This window comes from Phoca vitulina, unplaced genomic scaffold, assembly GCF_004348235.1.
Source record: "Phoca vitulina isolate PV1807 unplaced genomic scaffold, GSC_HSeal_1.0 scaffold1, whole genome shotgun sequence".
Classification (NCBI taxonomy): domain Eukaryota; kingdom Metazoa; phylum Chordata; class Mammalia; order Carnivora; family Phocidae; genus Phoca; species Phoca vitulina.
This window is the reverse complement of record NW_022589704.1, coordinates 68,350,533-68,366,558: the sequence shown is the minus strand read 5'-3', so window position 1 is coordinate 68,366,558 and position 16,026 is coordinate 68,350,533. Positions and strand designations below refer to the sequence as shown.

General features: G+C 35.9%; 1 protein-coding gene across 1 annotated transcript in view; it reads right to left on the bottom strand.

Annotated features, from left to right (window-relative positions):
- The window catches only part of FAP (fibroblast activation protein alpha), a 71,432-nt gene that overhangs the window by 35,108 nt on the left and 20,298 nt on the right, over positions 1-16,026 (bottom strand). Inside the window, 6 exon segments of the mRNA XM_032409389.1 lie at positions 3,529-3,573; positions 6,799-6,934; positions 9,318-9,421; positions 11,449-11,603; positions 12,508-12,628; positions 13,305-13,377. Coding sequence (XP_032265280.1) covers positions 3,529-3,573; positions 6,799-6,934; positions 9,318-9,421; positions 11,449-11,603; positions 12,508-12,628; positions 13,305-13,377 — 634 coding nt within the window.

Genomic DNA, 16,026 nt, shown 5'->3' with positions numbered 1-16,026 from the left:
ACATGCCAGAGTAAAAACATATTCTCCTCATACCTCGGGTTAGTAAGGAACTGTAAAAAAGGTTTCGTTCTAGATGAAGACTTAAAATTTCATTTTCATTGAAAACAAATAAGAGGGCAGGGTGTTATGTTTTAAGATATCAGAATCAGGCGAACAGGAAGAATATCTCTGCTAAGCGAAGACTGTTATCTTCTCCCTTTTATTGCACACGGTGAAGACAGCTGCTTTAGATGAATAGGTAACTTGGGTGAGCTAAAGAGAGTGTGAAATATTTCCGCCTTCACTTTCCCAGAGCTGGGTCCATCGTGCATCCTGAGTTAAGTGCTTCTGGCGGCAAGTCACGCCTGGACCCTAGATAAGCACCCATAACTAGGTGGTCCTCAGTTTTAACAAGGCCTTTTCACAGCCCCTTTATCGTGCTTAGATTTTCTGATAAATTACTCACCTCTATGTGCAAAGCCATTTCAAATATTATACTTGGAAGGTAAGATTATTCACCACCTGATAATTTCTTACCATGGTTGGGAAACAACCCTGAGGTCCTACTTAACAAAGGCTGATGCCTGAACGGAGTCCACATTTGGTGAAAAGCACAGACTTCAAGCATTGAGTAGAAAACTCATTTTTCTGGCAACCAAATTCAGCCAGCTTTATTTGTGAAACAAGGAAATAAAGGCTCACTTAAAAGTTAAAAAAAAATACAAACCCAAAACAGCCCTCATTTTTTTGAACAAAGGGATTTTGCCAACGGCTAAGGGAGGTGTAGTGTATTGCCTACTTATTTTTAAAATAATTTAAATGTGGCTTTGCACCCTAAGACATATGCTTTTAGTTAGTGCTTGTTCTCCAAATTTTACTAACTCAATACTAGATCCTTTGATTGAAGGCTTCTTTTTTTTTTGGTCTGTTCTCTACAGGGTGAGAAGAAATTTGTTTGAAGTGAACTCGTGGTTGTTATTTTTCTGATCAAATACCAAAGGAGATGTTAGGTTATTTCCCCCAAATTAAGACACCGAATATCTCGTGCTGGAGGACAGAAAATGAGAGGTAAAGCTCATAAATGTGCCAGTGCGCTTCCTGCAGCTGACAAGTGCATTGCTTTACACAAGTCATCCAGTCTCACTCCTCTGATTCACAGGCGGTTTCCAAGCGTTTTTCAGTTTAAATTTCCTTAATAAATTCTAAAGGAACAACTTCTCTAAAATTGCTCTCTAATTTTATATTGATATGACTAGCCTGTACACTTCCTCTAAAAACTTCGTAAATATTACTTGAACAAATGTCTGAAAGATATACAAATTTCTAGGTTATTTCTGGGTAATTTTATGAAGCCATTGGTTTGATTATAGGTCAAAGGAAGCTATCCAGAATATTACGACATAGGAGTTATGAGCCTATAAAGTTATGGCCTGACTTTCAAAAGACATGTCAAAACTTATAAAATCTAATGAATGACCTCTTCAAAGCAGCTGCCTTGGGAGAATGTGAGCTTACTCTTGAAAGCTATCACTGCAAAGATTTTTCGATGATACCTCTTCTGGTATTTAGAAATTTACTGATTATTGGGTAAATTTTAGGAGATCGAGATGAGGACATGAAAAAATAATTTTTCCCAATAGAATTCCAGAGCTATAGACATTAAAATGATCTAGCACAAAATCATGTTGAAGATAAATAACGCATTGTTCGCTAGATTTATTTTGGCATGTTTTTTTTTAAAAATAATTTTTGATTTCATGTAGGGATCTCATCTTCCCTCAAAGGATATGCATGTGCTTCCACTGAGGGTATTTAAAACAATGTTCTACGGCTTTAGAAGGCAATTAATTAATTAATTGATCCATTCATCCAGCTCATGTTTGCTGAGGTTACAAGGCTGGTGCTATACAGACTGTAAAAACTGATAAGGTACAAATAACTCTAAGATGCTTATAAATAAGAGATTTCAAAAGATGCATTCTAAAATATTTAGGTGTATTTTGAATGCTGGTGGCATTTTCAGAATAAAAGTGTGTGGATTCCTAAAATCATGTCTTTGAGAAGACTGTTGGTATCATTGTTCATCTATTTGTAAAATCATATCATCCATGTCATTCTGTAGTAACTCTCGCTATGTTATCGTAATGGAGAACACAACCAAAGGAAGTCTTCAAGTATTCTTCTTTGCTTTCATTCTTTACTGGAAATTTTATAATGGGAGTGAACTCATAGATTAACTTCCCCTTTCCTCAAGTTTTCAAATAATGATCTAGGAATTACCTTTTTGGAAGATGAGCTTCGGATTGACCAACATTTCAAAAATTTAGAAAATCCTGTCCTTTCACTGAATACTCCTGATTTTTCTTGCGTTATTTAGTACAGTGGCAAAGAGTGAACGCAAATAGGACTTGCCCATTTTTTTTTCTCAATTGCACACCCATCTTTGTTACCTTGCTACTTTAGAGTATAACTTACACTTAATGTATATAATTAATAAAGTAATAACTATTCTCAAGTTAATGAATAAAACTGAAATATCTCTAACTGAAGACAGAATAAATATATGTAAGCTAATATCGCTAAATCCAGAAAAGTGTACAAAAAAGAGTTTTTAATATCTGATGATTTTTACTTTGTCATTTACCCACCTAAACTTTGAATTTTTATGAGTTATCATCATACAATTGACTCTGAATTCTTTATTGTCCTTGTATCACGGGTTAGTGTGTTAAAGGTACTAAGAGTTTCCTTTTTCTTTGCATGTGCCACTCAGAGAAACTGTGTGTGTGTGTGTGTGTGTGTGTGTGTTTAAATCCAAATACTAGTTGAATTCAATATGTTTGTAATAAGTGGCAGCAACCACACAACATTCACTTATTCTCTGTCCTATTGTGTATTCTTCATGGGACATTAGACACAATTGATAATTTTGTAAAACATGATTTTTTTACACTAAAAATTCTCACAAATTACTGAATAAACCTATCCCCAAAATTCTACATATAAGTGATCAAAAACCATAACAAAACACATGTTTTCCTATTTGATACCACTTAAAGACTGGAAAAATATATAATTCATTTATTCGTTTCAGTCTATATAAAATTTATTAAGAGGTAGGTTGTCTTTAAATGACTAAGAACACCAGTGTATTTGGTTCTTCTGGCTTCAAATGGTTAATAATTATTATTTTAAGCTGATCAGGAATTGTGATCCCTTTTGAAAAATAATCTTTATTTTATTTGCTTAATAAGATTATTAACTATGAATATCAGAAAGTCAATTAAAAAGCTAAGGTTGGGACATGAGGAATATGATTTGTTCTCAACAGAATTTTAAATATATAGACATTAAAATTGTCTGGCACAAGATTGCTGAAAGGATCACTACCTTTGTGTGTAGTATTTTTTTTTTACCTTGTTATTTTTTCTATGAAACAAGTAGTGTCAACAAGTAGTGTCGGTTTGGATACATTTGAAATAGGTCCTTTGATAGCTGAGAATCTGTCAAATGACATTAAAATACAAGGAAAAGATAGCAAAATCATACTCCACCAGCCCATCCAGTTCTGCTTTCTTCTATATGCTCCTGGGTCTAAAAGAAAGAAAGACCACATCAAGCATACCATTAGGAGAACAGTTTTTTCTAGATATGACCTGGGCATTTGAACCAGTTAAGCTGTTTACTCAAACTGTACTATTGTAATTGAGTAACTTCACACTTGAGTTTCAGATGACCATATGCACAACCTTATACATCAGCCCTATGGCATACACATGAGTAATCTAAGAGCTGGCTCTTATTGCAAACTTTTAAGAATCCTGGTTTAATTTTCCATGAGGCGGTGCCTGGAATTATTACATCTACGGAAGCCTAGCACAACCCCTAAGCACTTGGTGTCATGTAGTTTAAAAGAGCATTTCACAGTGGAGTTTAGGTTAATTTTTTTCTTTACTCCATCTTATTAAGTAGGTAGGAATCTTAAAATGTGCACTGGATCTTATTTTGATGCCTATTTTTGCATAAGGCAACCAATCACTTATTGAACAAAATTTAGTAAGCCTAAAAGGATGAATAAGCTTTCCTAGACAGATAATTAGAGAAAGAACATTCTAGGTGAAATGAACAACACAGAGACCAGGCCAGCTTAATAGACCACAGGCGTGGTCTACTGAGGGGAGGGTGACTATTGAAAAGAGCTGAAGATGAGGAAAGATGCAGGGGTATCAGAAAGATCCTGGAGAAACTCTAATGCCGCCCTCGGAAGTTTGGACTCCCCCTCTGGGTAAATCCTTTGAAGGATTTCAAAATCACAATTTGGAAAATATAATTGCAAACATGATACAGAAAATGGATTAGAAGTGAGTAAGATAGAAGGAGGCAGAGAGATCAACTGGAAGGCTATTGTAGTTTGGAAAAAAGATGATAAAAGCCTGCATCTAGGTATTGATATTAAGGGCAGACCAGAGAAGATGTAACCAGAGATACTTAAAAGTTCAAATCCTCAGAACAAAGTTGAGGGGCAAATGGTAACCAAAACCTCTGGTATAGATGAAAATCACCTAAAGAGTAAGTTGAGAGTTGTGGCAAAGACTATAAGATTATCAGCAATCTTTTGCTGATGTCTTTTTGCTCGGACTAGCCAGGCTCCATTTCGCAGGCCTCCTTCCTGATTAGGATGTGGTTATGTGATAAGTTCTAACCAATGATGTGTGAGCAGAAGTGACTCATTCCACTTTTAGGCCTAACCTATAAAAAAACCTCTTGAGCATGATCCTCCATTCCCTTTTCCATCCCCCAGCTGGATGTTGGTGGTCAGGTTTGAATGACTTTGGACTAGCCTTGGAAGTCACTAGATAAGACAGCAGAAATGCCATCAACCTGAGCACTCCATCTCCCACCCTTCACCATTCCCCACTCACCTGGACTCACTAGTAAGTAGTTACATGAATGTGCAAAACGTTTCTATTGTCTTAACCCACTGAATTACTGGAAGGGTTTTATTGTTGTTATAGCAGTTAGCCTATCTTGCAAATACATTAATTTGGAGAATAATAAGATTTCTAGAGAACAGAAAAAGAAGAGCTGGAAACAAAAAGAACAGCCAGTGAAGAAGAAAGAGAACCATGAGTGAGGGTACTGTCATAAAAAGCAAGGGAATAATAAATCTTAGGCACAGCTTTGTTACTGAACACTTTGTCGTTCTTAAATCTGAAAATGTGTTCCATGTACTTATCAAATTATTTTGAAACTGGGGTTGTTTTGAAATCCTAAGGTTAATTAACCTGGTATTTTAAATTTAATCACTGTTTTGGGCCATTAAACTAAAGCTTATATTCCAAGGAATTCCACATCTCCTCGAATAAGCATCTTATATATTCTGTCAGTTTGGATTAAAGTTGCCCCTGATTTTGATAAATTAGAATTTCAGATTCCAAAGCAATTGCTGTTTTTAAATTCCTTTTTTTTCTGAGAACTAAAAATTGTGTCTAAATGACCGATCTTATAGTTTTAAACTAATAAAATTAAAGCAATAATTCCTCATACCTAGCTTCAATAAAAACAGTCAAGATATATTCCTCCAAAGCTGATTTATCACATGAATGGTTTCTAATTAACTGCCACAATCAAGTTTATTCTTTTCTTCCCCCCATGCTACTGCATTAAAGCCAAAATCTTTCTGTTTTGTATATCAAAATATAAATAAGATAAAAATAAGCTTCTAGCATATTCCATCAAAATTAGTCAAGCTTCTTACAGAGTAGTGATTTAAAAAATATTTTTAGCCCGAGTAATGTTGACTATTATAGTCCTGATATATTTCCAAATAGATTCATATGACTCTTTTCTTGCAAAACATAGTGTCCTAATTTCGAGATGGAATTTAGTGATTTACTTTGATTGCTCTGTGTTTTTTTTCTTACTTTAAAAAATAGGTTTATTCTATATTTGGTTTAATGAAACGTGTCTTCATAATTAGAAGTCTTATGAAATGTATCCATCAAATTTCATATTTAAAGAAAACATTTTGTATTTCTTAGTCTCTAATATGAGTACTTCTGAACAGGCTCATTTTAAAGCTTTTAGATTGCTGAAGTACTTGTCTAACTCATTAATTAAACAGATTATGTTTGATTTGAACAATAGAAACAATTAAAACTCAACAATAAATCTGTGCCTAATTTTCAAGTTTTTTTCTCCCCAAAATTAACACAGTATAGGGTACTCTCAAGGTAACAAGAGAACAAGATAATTTGATCTGATATTTCATGTCATATTCTCGATTATCTACTGTTAATTTTAAAATGGGAATATTTGGCTTTCTTTTGATAATATCCATTTCCTTTGAAATTTTTATTTTTCAATTTTGACACTGAATAGAACATAGCACCATTTGCATTTTCTCTGTGCTTTTTTTTTTTTTTTTTTAAATAGAACACATTTATTTCCATAATAGACCCATCTTATCTTTTCATCCTCCTTATTTTGGGTTTTTTGACTGCCATTCGTACCATCTCAAAAGGATAGATTTCCATCCTAACTCAGAACCAGATGCCTTATTTCTCCAATGTTACATTGTTTCAGTTAGTCTTTTTCTCTACAGAGTACCGGTGCTGAAGTCATTCAAGAAAACAAGGGTATCTTACTTATTTAATAAAAATAAAGGACTGTGAAGAAAGAGGGGTTTTTGTTGCAAAGCAATCAAGAGTTGAATGCGGCAATTCTGGCCTTATAATACAAAACGTTAGCTACAGGTAAGTCTCCCCTCATGTACTTTCATCTTCAGGCATATACCTCTGTGGTTTTAATATAACCTACCTTTGGACAATCCCATGTCTGCCAGCCTTCCCTAAAATCACATATAGACAGAACTGAAACGTTCTGGATTCTTTTTAGCCACTGCAAACATATTCGTTCATCAGTAACCCACGTGAGCCAACTGAAATAATAATCACTGCAAATAGAGCAAAACAGAGAGTCACAACCATAAACCAGTATCACATCAAATAATTTAAGTTCTGTTTTCTAAAGGATGTATTTTATTACTATAAAATATTTATTCCGTAGATAAGGAAGGCAAAGCGTTCCCTTCCCTACAGAGAAAGAAGGCTTAAATGTATCTGCTGAATATTATTTTATTATTTATTTATTTATTTATTTATTTATTTATTTATTTATTTATTTTTGAGAGACAGAGTGCAAGTGAGCCCAGGGCAGGGGAAGAGGTAGAGGGAGAGGAAGGGAGAGAATCTTAGCAGGCTCCACGCCCAGTGCAGAGCTCGATGTGGGGCTCCATATCAAGACCCCGAGATCATGACCTGAGCCAAAATCGAGTCAGATGCATAACCGACTGAACCACCCAGGCGCCCCATACTTGCTGACTTTTAAAGAATACCTATAAGAGAGCTCATTCATCTAAATGGGATTATTTTATGCTTGAGTTTTCTCCTCATTTTGGATTTGTACATCTTAAGAAACATTTTAAGACATGAGGCCAAAGCTATTGGTCAATCTAGAGGGAAAAAGCATTAAACTGGTGATTTTTCACAGGTAAACTCAAGTTTTCAATTTTTAACTAGCTGAGAGAGAGCCAAGTGTGCTAAATGCCCATCTTTCTCTCCAGGCAAGTTTGTGTTGGAAGCCGAGTTTTAATGGTGACCATGATCAGGGATTGAAATTCAGGTTTACTATAATAATCAGAGGTGATGTATACTAAGTAACTCAAATGATGCTTGGCACGTAGTTGGTGTCAATGAATGGCAGCAATTATTACTTGGCTCTGAGGATGAAGCCTCAGAGAGAGAACATCGATGTAAATAAACCACAGAATTTTGGACATTGATGTAAAAGCAATCCCAGAACTGGAAGGGTCTCTGGCTCAGATTCTGGTTTTACCTCCTACTAGTTGTCCTATTTAAGGCTACTTACTTAACATATCTGTGCCTCCGTTTCTATATAAAATGGGAATAATAATATTACCAAATTTAAAGCTTGCTACAAAATTTGTTGAGAGTGCTTAAAGTTCTTGAGAATTCTGTCTGCTCCGTGGTAAGTGCCGAGAAAAGGTTAGCTCTTACTATTAAACTGTTAGTATTTTACAGACGCCCCAACAAGCCTCTTGACTCCTTCTACAGTACCCTTTCTATCATTCCATTTGCCTCCTCAGGAGAATGACACTTCAAAAGAAAAAAAAAAAGATGTATTTAGTCAAGTTTTCATCCACTAGATTGGGGTTGGGGGAGTAATGGATCATCCAAAAAAATAAAGCCATTTTAAATTATCCATGAGTGGATTCACCTTGGCCGGGCCCAGCAGAGGCCTCTGCTGAGGTTCTTTTCCCTGGTAGTGATCAATCGCTTGGCCCTGGCTGACTCACCTTCATGGGGCAGCAGGAGAGAAGCCAAGCAGTGGCCTGCTGGGTTTGGGAAGTGGTAAGGAGGCCCGCCATGCAGGGCGTAGGGGACCTCTTACCTTTATCTGCTTCAACCAGAATGACCACAGAGGACTGATGGAGGGCTGGAGGGTTGCTATTATCAGGGCTCATCAGCCAGGATCTATATAGGGCACCATGCTGGGGAAGTGAGACTGCTTCATGTCCCTGTCTACCTATAGTTAACCCCAAACAGATAATTGGACAACCAGATAATTGCGGATAGACTGCATCCTAGTAAAAAAAAAAAAATGCTAATATTTGGAGAGGGTTGGCTTATCTTCTCTTGTTTGTCATGCATATGTGATCAAGCATGACGTATAAACCCTGGGTTGGAGAGAAAGTAGACCAGAGTTGAGAGAAGCCATGCTGAGAACACATAGGAATTTTACTATTTGCCTACCGATCCCAAGTTTACATTCACACATCTGAGGGAATTATCACTCAGATTGATCACTATGATCATCTTTATATGTGCGAAAGAGGCTAGTATTTTAAAATCGATTTAAGAAATGTATTTGTGATTTTTTAATTTGGTTATGTATTTGGGTTTGCATGCCAATTTTATTTATTTATTTTTGCTTAGAGTATACACATCATAAATTCACTAGAAAGGAAGTGCAAATCCCAATTAAGAAATTTCAGTGTTAGGGGCGCCTGGGTGGCTCAGTCAGTTAAACGTCTGCCTTCGGCTCAGGTCATGATCCCAGGGTCCTGGGATCGAGCCCCGTGTGGGGCTCTCTGCTCAGCAGGGAGCCTGCTTCTCCCTCCCCCTCTGCAGCTCCCCCTGCTTGTGCTCTCTCTCCTCTCTCTCTCTGTCAAATAAATAAATAAAATCTTTGAAAAAAGAGAGAAATTTCATTGTTAAAATTCAGTGGAAGGTAGGAAGCAGCTGAGCTTACTATACCTTGATGCTATCATTGCTGGAACTGGTACTTCTCTGGGACCTACATGCTCAGGAGAAGTGGTATCAATAATAAATAACCGAACAACAGGATTCTTAGCGCCAGCCTGCCAAAAAATTGGAGATATATAAGCTCATAAAATTCTAATGATCACCAACATATTAAAGACACTTTAGGAATTTAGGCATATTTTTATAAGCTAGTGATATTAAGTATATTACTATTGAAAACATTCTAATTATAACATGACCAGGAATCTCATTTCAATTTTACTTGCAGAGCAATTACAAATATTGTGTCAACCAGAGTGAAAAACACGTATTTTAAGTGATTAATGAGGGAGCTTTGATTCATAGGGAAGAAAATATTTCGGATATGAAAATGCAGTTCTATAATTGATATTCTCTTTTCTGACTTTCAAAACGGGTATTTCCTATTATTATTATTATTAGGATAAGTATAATAATCATTTCTCCATGTGCTAGAGGGAGTGTAGAGGGGAGGACAGTGTAAAGAATAAATAATGAAAGATACTTTTTGCTTTGTACCTTGTAATTTGGTCTAGGACAATCATCACTCAATCTCCTAGCTGGTTACATTACTACTGTTATCATCCCCCCCCCCCCAAATTAGGGAAATGTCACCTCCAAATAAAGTGCCCATGGAATTTGCACTTTTCTTGTTTTGTACTTTCTGTGCTATTATACACCCTAAATGTACATGACAGTGTAGTTCACACCCAGACAGCTTCTTAGAGTTCCTGTTATTTTAACACAGAAAAAGAGAGTCTTATAATTGTTAAACAATTTAAGTCCACAAAGTTTAGGTTCACAGCCTTAAATGACTCCATGCTATTTGGATTTATCTAAAGAACTGTCCAGGCCCTCCTCTGACCTGTTTCCCTATGAGGTTTAGCTGGGACTTTTGGCTTCTTTCAAGTTGTCTCACCTCTCGGTCTGATGTCAGATGTTTCAACAACTTCGGTCTTCAAGAAAACATGAAAATTTGGATCCCAACTTCTCAGCCAGTGTCAGTTAGTCCTCAGTTATGGGTTCCTCCTCTCTTCTTTCTCCCTTACACCCTCCTAAAGACCCAAGTTCTTTCACATCTCGGGTCCCAAGTACCACACCTCTCGCTTCCAAATATCTCCAGCTTTCAGACTTTATACCCAGCCATTGAGGGGTCTCCTCCCTAAACATCCTTCTCCTATCCACTGTCTTTTCTCATATGACTTCTAACATAAATTTTAGACTATCTGCTCTTTCTATTTCTCTTACCACAACCACTTAGACTTGCATCAAAAGCCACTTGTGTGTATGCACATCTGTCCATCTTTGTCACATATAGGGACCCACTGGATCCATCCATAACAGTGCTCTCTTTGGCAAGTAAACACTATAGTGACTAAAGAACAAAGAACTATTTTCTAAAAGCACTTCCACTCCTTGTGAGAGAGGAAGATTTATGATTTGATCCCTTTTCAGATTTTTGTCTGAATCAAATCGGGATATGGTGCTTCTCCACTGTGATCTTGCTGTTCTCCCATTACAGACACGGAAGCCCTCTCTTCAGACATGGGACTGAATGAAAAGTGTGTACACTGAGAATTCTAGGATGGTTATACAAGAAACTTTGGGCTCACTCCATGTCTAATTTCCTCAAGGAAGAAACTAGGCTTACAAACTTAACCTACCTTGTATGTCCAGAAAAGATCATAACTCATGCCTGCTTCTACCTGACAGGAACATCAAGTTCAACATTTGTATTTTCCATTCTAGTTTGCATTTACATGAGAATTCAAGAGGGAATTGCAAAACAGAACTTTACCCTGAATTTGGAGCATGAAATATGAAAAATTAAAATTAAGTTAAGCTTGTTTTTCCTCCATAATCTAGACCATATGTTTTTCAAAGATTCTGCGATGGATTTTGCAAAGACTACTTCATCCAGCACAACCAGATGTCCAAAGCAACAGATGTCCACATAAATAATAGAGCACAGTACAATGTTTGCCTTACAATGCACAAGGATAAGAAGCTCTCCAAACTTGTTGATCCCACCTCTATTCATGGTATTGGTTGCTCATTTTGACACCGGAGAAATGGAAGCATCTGCTAAAAGTACTCAACATACCTTTGGGTATGGAATATTTATTGTTCTAGGATATTGTTCATCACCATAATAGGAATATGCAATAACTGGTATCTCTGTATCATTAAATTCTGCATATGCCAAAAATTTTCCATTAGGAGACCACCAGAGAGCATATTTTGTAGCAAGCATTTCCTCTGAAAGATAAATACAAGCATATTAATTACAATTATAACTTACTTTTAAGATCATTGTAAATGCTTCAAAATTCATTGTATCAGCCATTTATCGACTGAAATAATTTATTTAATGTGGATGTGACATGCCAAAATTTGGTTATTCAAAAAGACAATCTGAGTTTAAAGAAATAGTTTAACCTTATACCTCATATCAAACATCAATCAGTGTTCTTAGGAATTGATATTAAATCAGAAATGTAATTATTTAAGTAAATTAATTAAACATTTCAACAATAAATAATTTTTCCCTTTGGGGCAGCTTCTATTTTTTATAGTCACCTAAAGTAGCCCAAACAAGGGGAACTGTAGTTATACTATAGAGTGACGTAAATGTTGGAAGTTGAATTTTCTCCTAGGAATATTAAAAAAAAAAAACAACAATGACAATTCAATTATATATTTTTTAATAAAGGCAAAGACTACAAGACCTTTTAACGTCCAGGTGAGTCCTGGATCCTACATGACCTAGAAAGGGGACGCAATTCACGAAAGCATCAAAAACTAGGAATATTTCCCTGCAAAATTATGTAGACTGCTGTTTCGTTTTGGAAGAAGGCTTATTTCTCAAGAAAAAAGAAACCTGAGGAAATGTACTAACATAGCATCTAAGGACCATATACTACTTGAAATATAACTTATTACTACCACTTTATAATGCTTATGAAAATAAACTCTCCCAGGCCGATTACTAGATTTTGCTCTTTCAGAACAGGCACACCCTGTTCCTAACCTGATTAACAGCTTTCAGAAATGCCACCATTCATCTCAGTAACATACCACTCATCTCCATTTTACTAAATATATGCAATTATTTTCAATTAAAAGCCTAAAACAGCAACAGTAGAAAAAGAATACAGCTTACCTTCATACACCCAGTCTGGGATTCCATTGAATATTTTATTTTCTTTTCCATTATATGTTATTTGAAAAGGTGGGTCTTCTGGTCTTTGTTTCAAATAGATATTGTTTTGATAGACATATGCCTAGAAGTGGTGGTAAGTTAGTTAATAAGGAGAATTCCATAAGAAATACAATGAAGTCTGTAAATTTGTATTAACTATTTACTTAATACCTGCAAAATGAGTGGTAATCCAGATGCAAAAAAGACTCACAACTAAAGTATCGTTTTAATAGGTCAAAAAACCAACCAACTCACATTAACATCAATTACGATTTTTAAAGTCTATATCAAATAAAGCATAAAGTCTACTATTGTATTTGTTGTTTTATTACCCAAATAAATAATTGTGTATATTAACAGAAAGTCAAATAAATCTTTGAATATTAATAGCTAGCCAGATCTAATCTTTATTTAGAGTCCTTAAATAAGAGCTTGGACAAAATTTCATGTTGTCTGAAGCTAGTCTGGGAAACTTGTGAAAACCATATTTTTCCTCAGCTTTCTGGCACAAAGCATTCTGGCTGAGTATGAGGATAAAGTTTTTGACTGCGATATTTAAAGAAGTCTATCCATGAGCTTGAGATTTTGCGGAATTCTCAGATGAGTTTCAATTTATCAAAACTCTTCCCGTTTTTAACCACTAAAATAGTCATGAATTTTTTTTTTTCCTTTCAGGCAGGGAAATTTAACAAAGGCCAAAATCAAATGGCTCCTCTTTTATTTAAATGATTAAACACTTCTATAATTTAAACACTTACTAATTTACTCCCAACAGGCGACCAGCATAAATACTGAATTGGACGAGGAAGCTCATTTCTTCTTATAAACTCTCTAGAAGGAAAAAAAAAAGAAAGAAAAAATAATAATAAACCTTGCTGTTCAATGAAAAAAACATCTTTGTAAACAGAAAAAAGTAAACAACAACAATGAAGAATCATCCTCTGCTTCTTCAAACCTAACAGAAAGAATGTGGTAACAATGGCACTAGACACATTGAGTAGTAGTTAGGGTTCTTTACTAGTTACTTAAGTCACTTAACTTCTCCGCGTCTCAGTTTTCTGACCTTTATAGTGAGGTGAATTAAAGATTTATTAAAGATTTTTAGGCTGCGAAAGGGGGGCCATCTCTAGAAATTATCTAAGGAATCCCCTTGTTTTATAAAAAAGGAACATGAGGTTAAAGAGATATGACTTTTTAAAATCACATTGCTGGTTCTTGGCAGACCCCTAACCAAACTCAAGTCTCTTAACCCTCAGGACTATAAGATTTATACACATCAGGCTGAGATGGTCGATGAAGTGCCTTCCAGCTCTCAAATGCTATAATTGTGCTGAAGTTTAATATGTACTCTTCCACATTCTCATTTACAACCCCCATCTCTGTGAATGCATATGCATTTCAAATTTTTGAAAATAAGATGCCATTTGACAATCTCCCCAGGGATCTGACTTGAAATCAGAAAAGGAAAGGAACATCTGATCTCAAGCTAAACTGAAAAACAGATCATACACTGGGCAGTATGCCTTAAGCTTGCAAAGTTCTCCACCCATGGGGAAATTTCAAATATCTTATTGGGCCAAAATCTCACTTTGATGCCTAGAGTCACCCTGCAAATACTCAATTGACTAACTTGCACTGTGGAGCCTTTGTGGTTCTATAGCAAGAATGTGTTCAGATTTTTATAAGTGCTAAAGAGTCATAGGATGCCATGCTTAAGTTTTGACTATGATCTTCTTAAAGATTGCATCAATGGTTTTGTTAGGAATGCTTTTGTAGAGACACAAAACCAGACCTGCCTCCAATGTATAAATTGGGGAGCCTGAAGAAAGACCCTTTGGCTTCCCCTTCCGAAAACTAACTTCAACCTGGATCTAACATATGCCTGAGATTTCTACTTTTCTCATTCTTTTAAAGTTTGGACACCCGTGAAGCCTTGACTTCTTCGGTCATGCAGCCTGAGGCCCAGCAAACCGTGAGGGAACGTGGGCAGGTCAGTTTTGACTGGGGAAAGAGTAATGCCCCTGGAAAAGAGAGACTATTGGTGCTGCAATGAGAATCTTGCCTGCCAGAGGACAGTTTATGAGCAGCAGGCTCCAGGAAGGGCCAGAATATATTAAAGGACATGAGGGCACAGGCAAAGGAATGATCCAGAAACAAAGACATTCTTCACCTGGTTACAGTTCTCTGTCAAGCCAGGGTTCATGCTACCTTTGACATTGTAACACTGTCTTAGGTTTCGATATGCTGTGGAATCATCTATGCAGGCATGCAGACAGTGCCAAGCTGAAAATCTCAGCACACAGTCTCTTCATGACTGGCAAGTCACTGCAGCTGCCATTTTCTGTTTTCTAAATAACTAACACTATGAGAGAAAGTGGAGGAGGCTGCTTACAAAGGCTGTCATCTCCTCAGTACTCCTTCCCATGCCTGAAACCAGAAGCATCTTCACTTGCTCTGTGGTAGATTTTTATAGACTCTTCAGAGGCACATAGAAAACTTGGAATTAGTGGTATGTGGTCTTGCCTTGAATCTCAACATATTTGTCATCACTCACTTCCTAAATTATGCTATATTTACCTGACCAACAAAAAAAAACAATCTGGAAAATTAGATAGTTGTGCATAGAAGAAAGAAAGAAGGGAAAGAAAGAAAGAAAGTGAGTAAGCAATGGTATGACTAAATTCACTGCACAAAAGCTAGATATTTAAAATGATTCTGGTACATAAAGCTTCTACAAGCCATAATTAAAATAATAGTATTGCCATCTTCTTTTGGAATGCTGTTTAATTTGTTGAACCTCAACATAGATAGGACGTGGAGAATTTCAAAATGATTAATAGAAAAATAAGGAAATGTTTAAAGCCTAAGAAATTGCACTGAAAGAGTAAGGTTTTTACTTCACTAGTTTCAAGTTTTCTTGAGAGTAGGGTTAGTGCCTTGAGTTCATGTGTATCTCTCCCATATATGCTTCTCACATAGTAGGTGTTCAATAAATACTTTTTGAATTTGGTGATGATATGGATACAGACAAGAAAAAAACTCAGAGTACATTAGATGAGTTCAGATTCTACTTTATGTAGCAGTTCCTATTTTTTAATTTGACAGTTTAAGATCAGAGTTATTCTTTTCTGAACATGTAAAACAAGTAGATTTTTTTTTGAATTTTTGTGCTCTTGCTGGACAAAAGATGAAATAGACCATAAAATTTTCCAATACCTCTTCAAGCCATAAAATTATTTTTCCCTTTTACATAACAGCAATAGGATATCACATTAAGATGAGTAACTAAACCAATTCATTGTCCATACTTAGAGTGATTTTTCTAAACTGTAAATCTGATTATGTCATTTCCCATTTAAAACCCTTCAGTGACTCCCTATTGTCATCAGAACGACATCTAAACTCTTCTTAATGGCTTCCTCATTATTATTTGGCCCCTGCTTCCTGGCCCTAGCTCCTTCCTAACCTTACACCACCTCT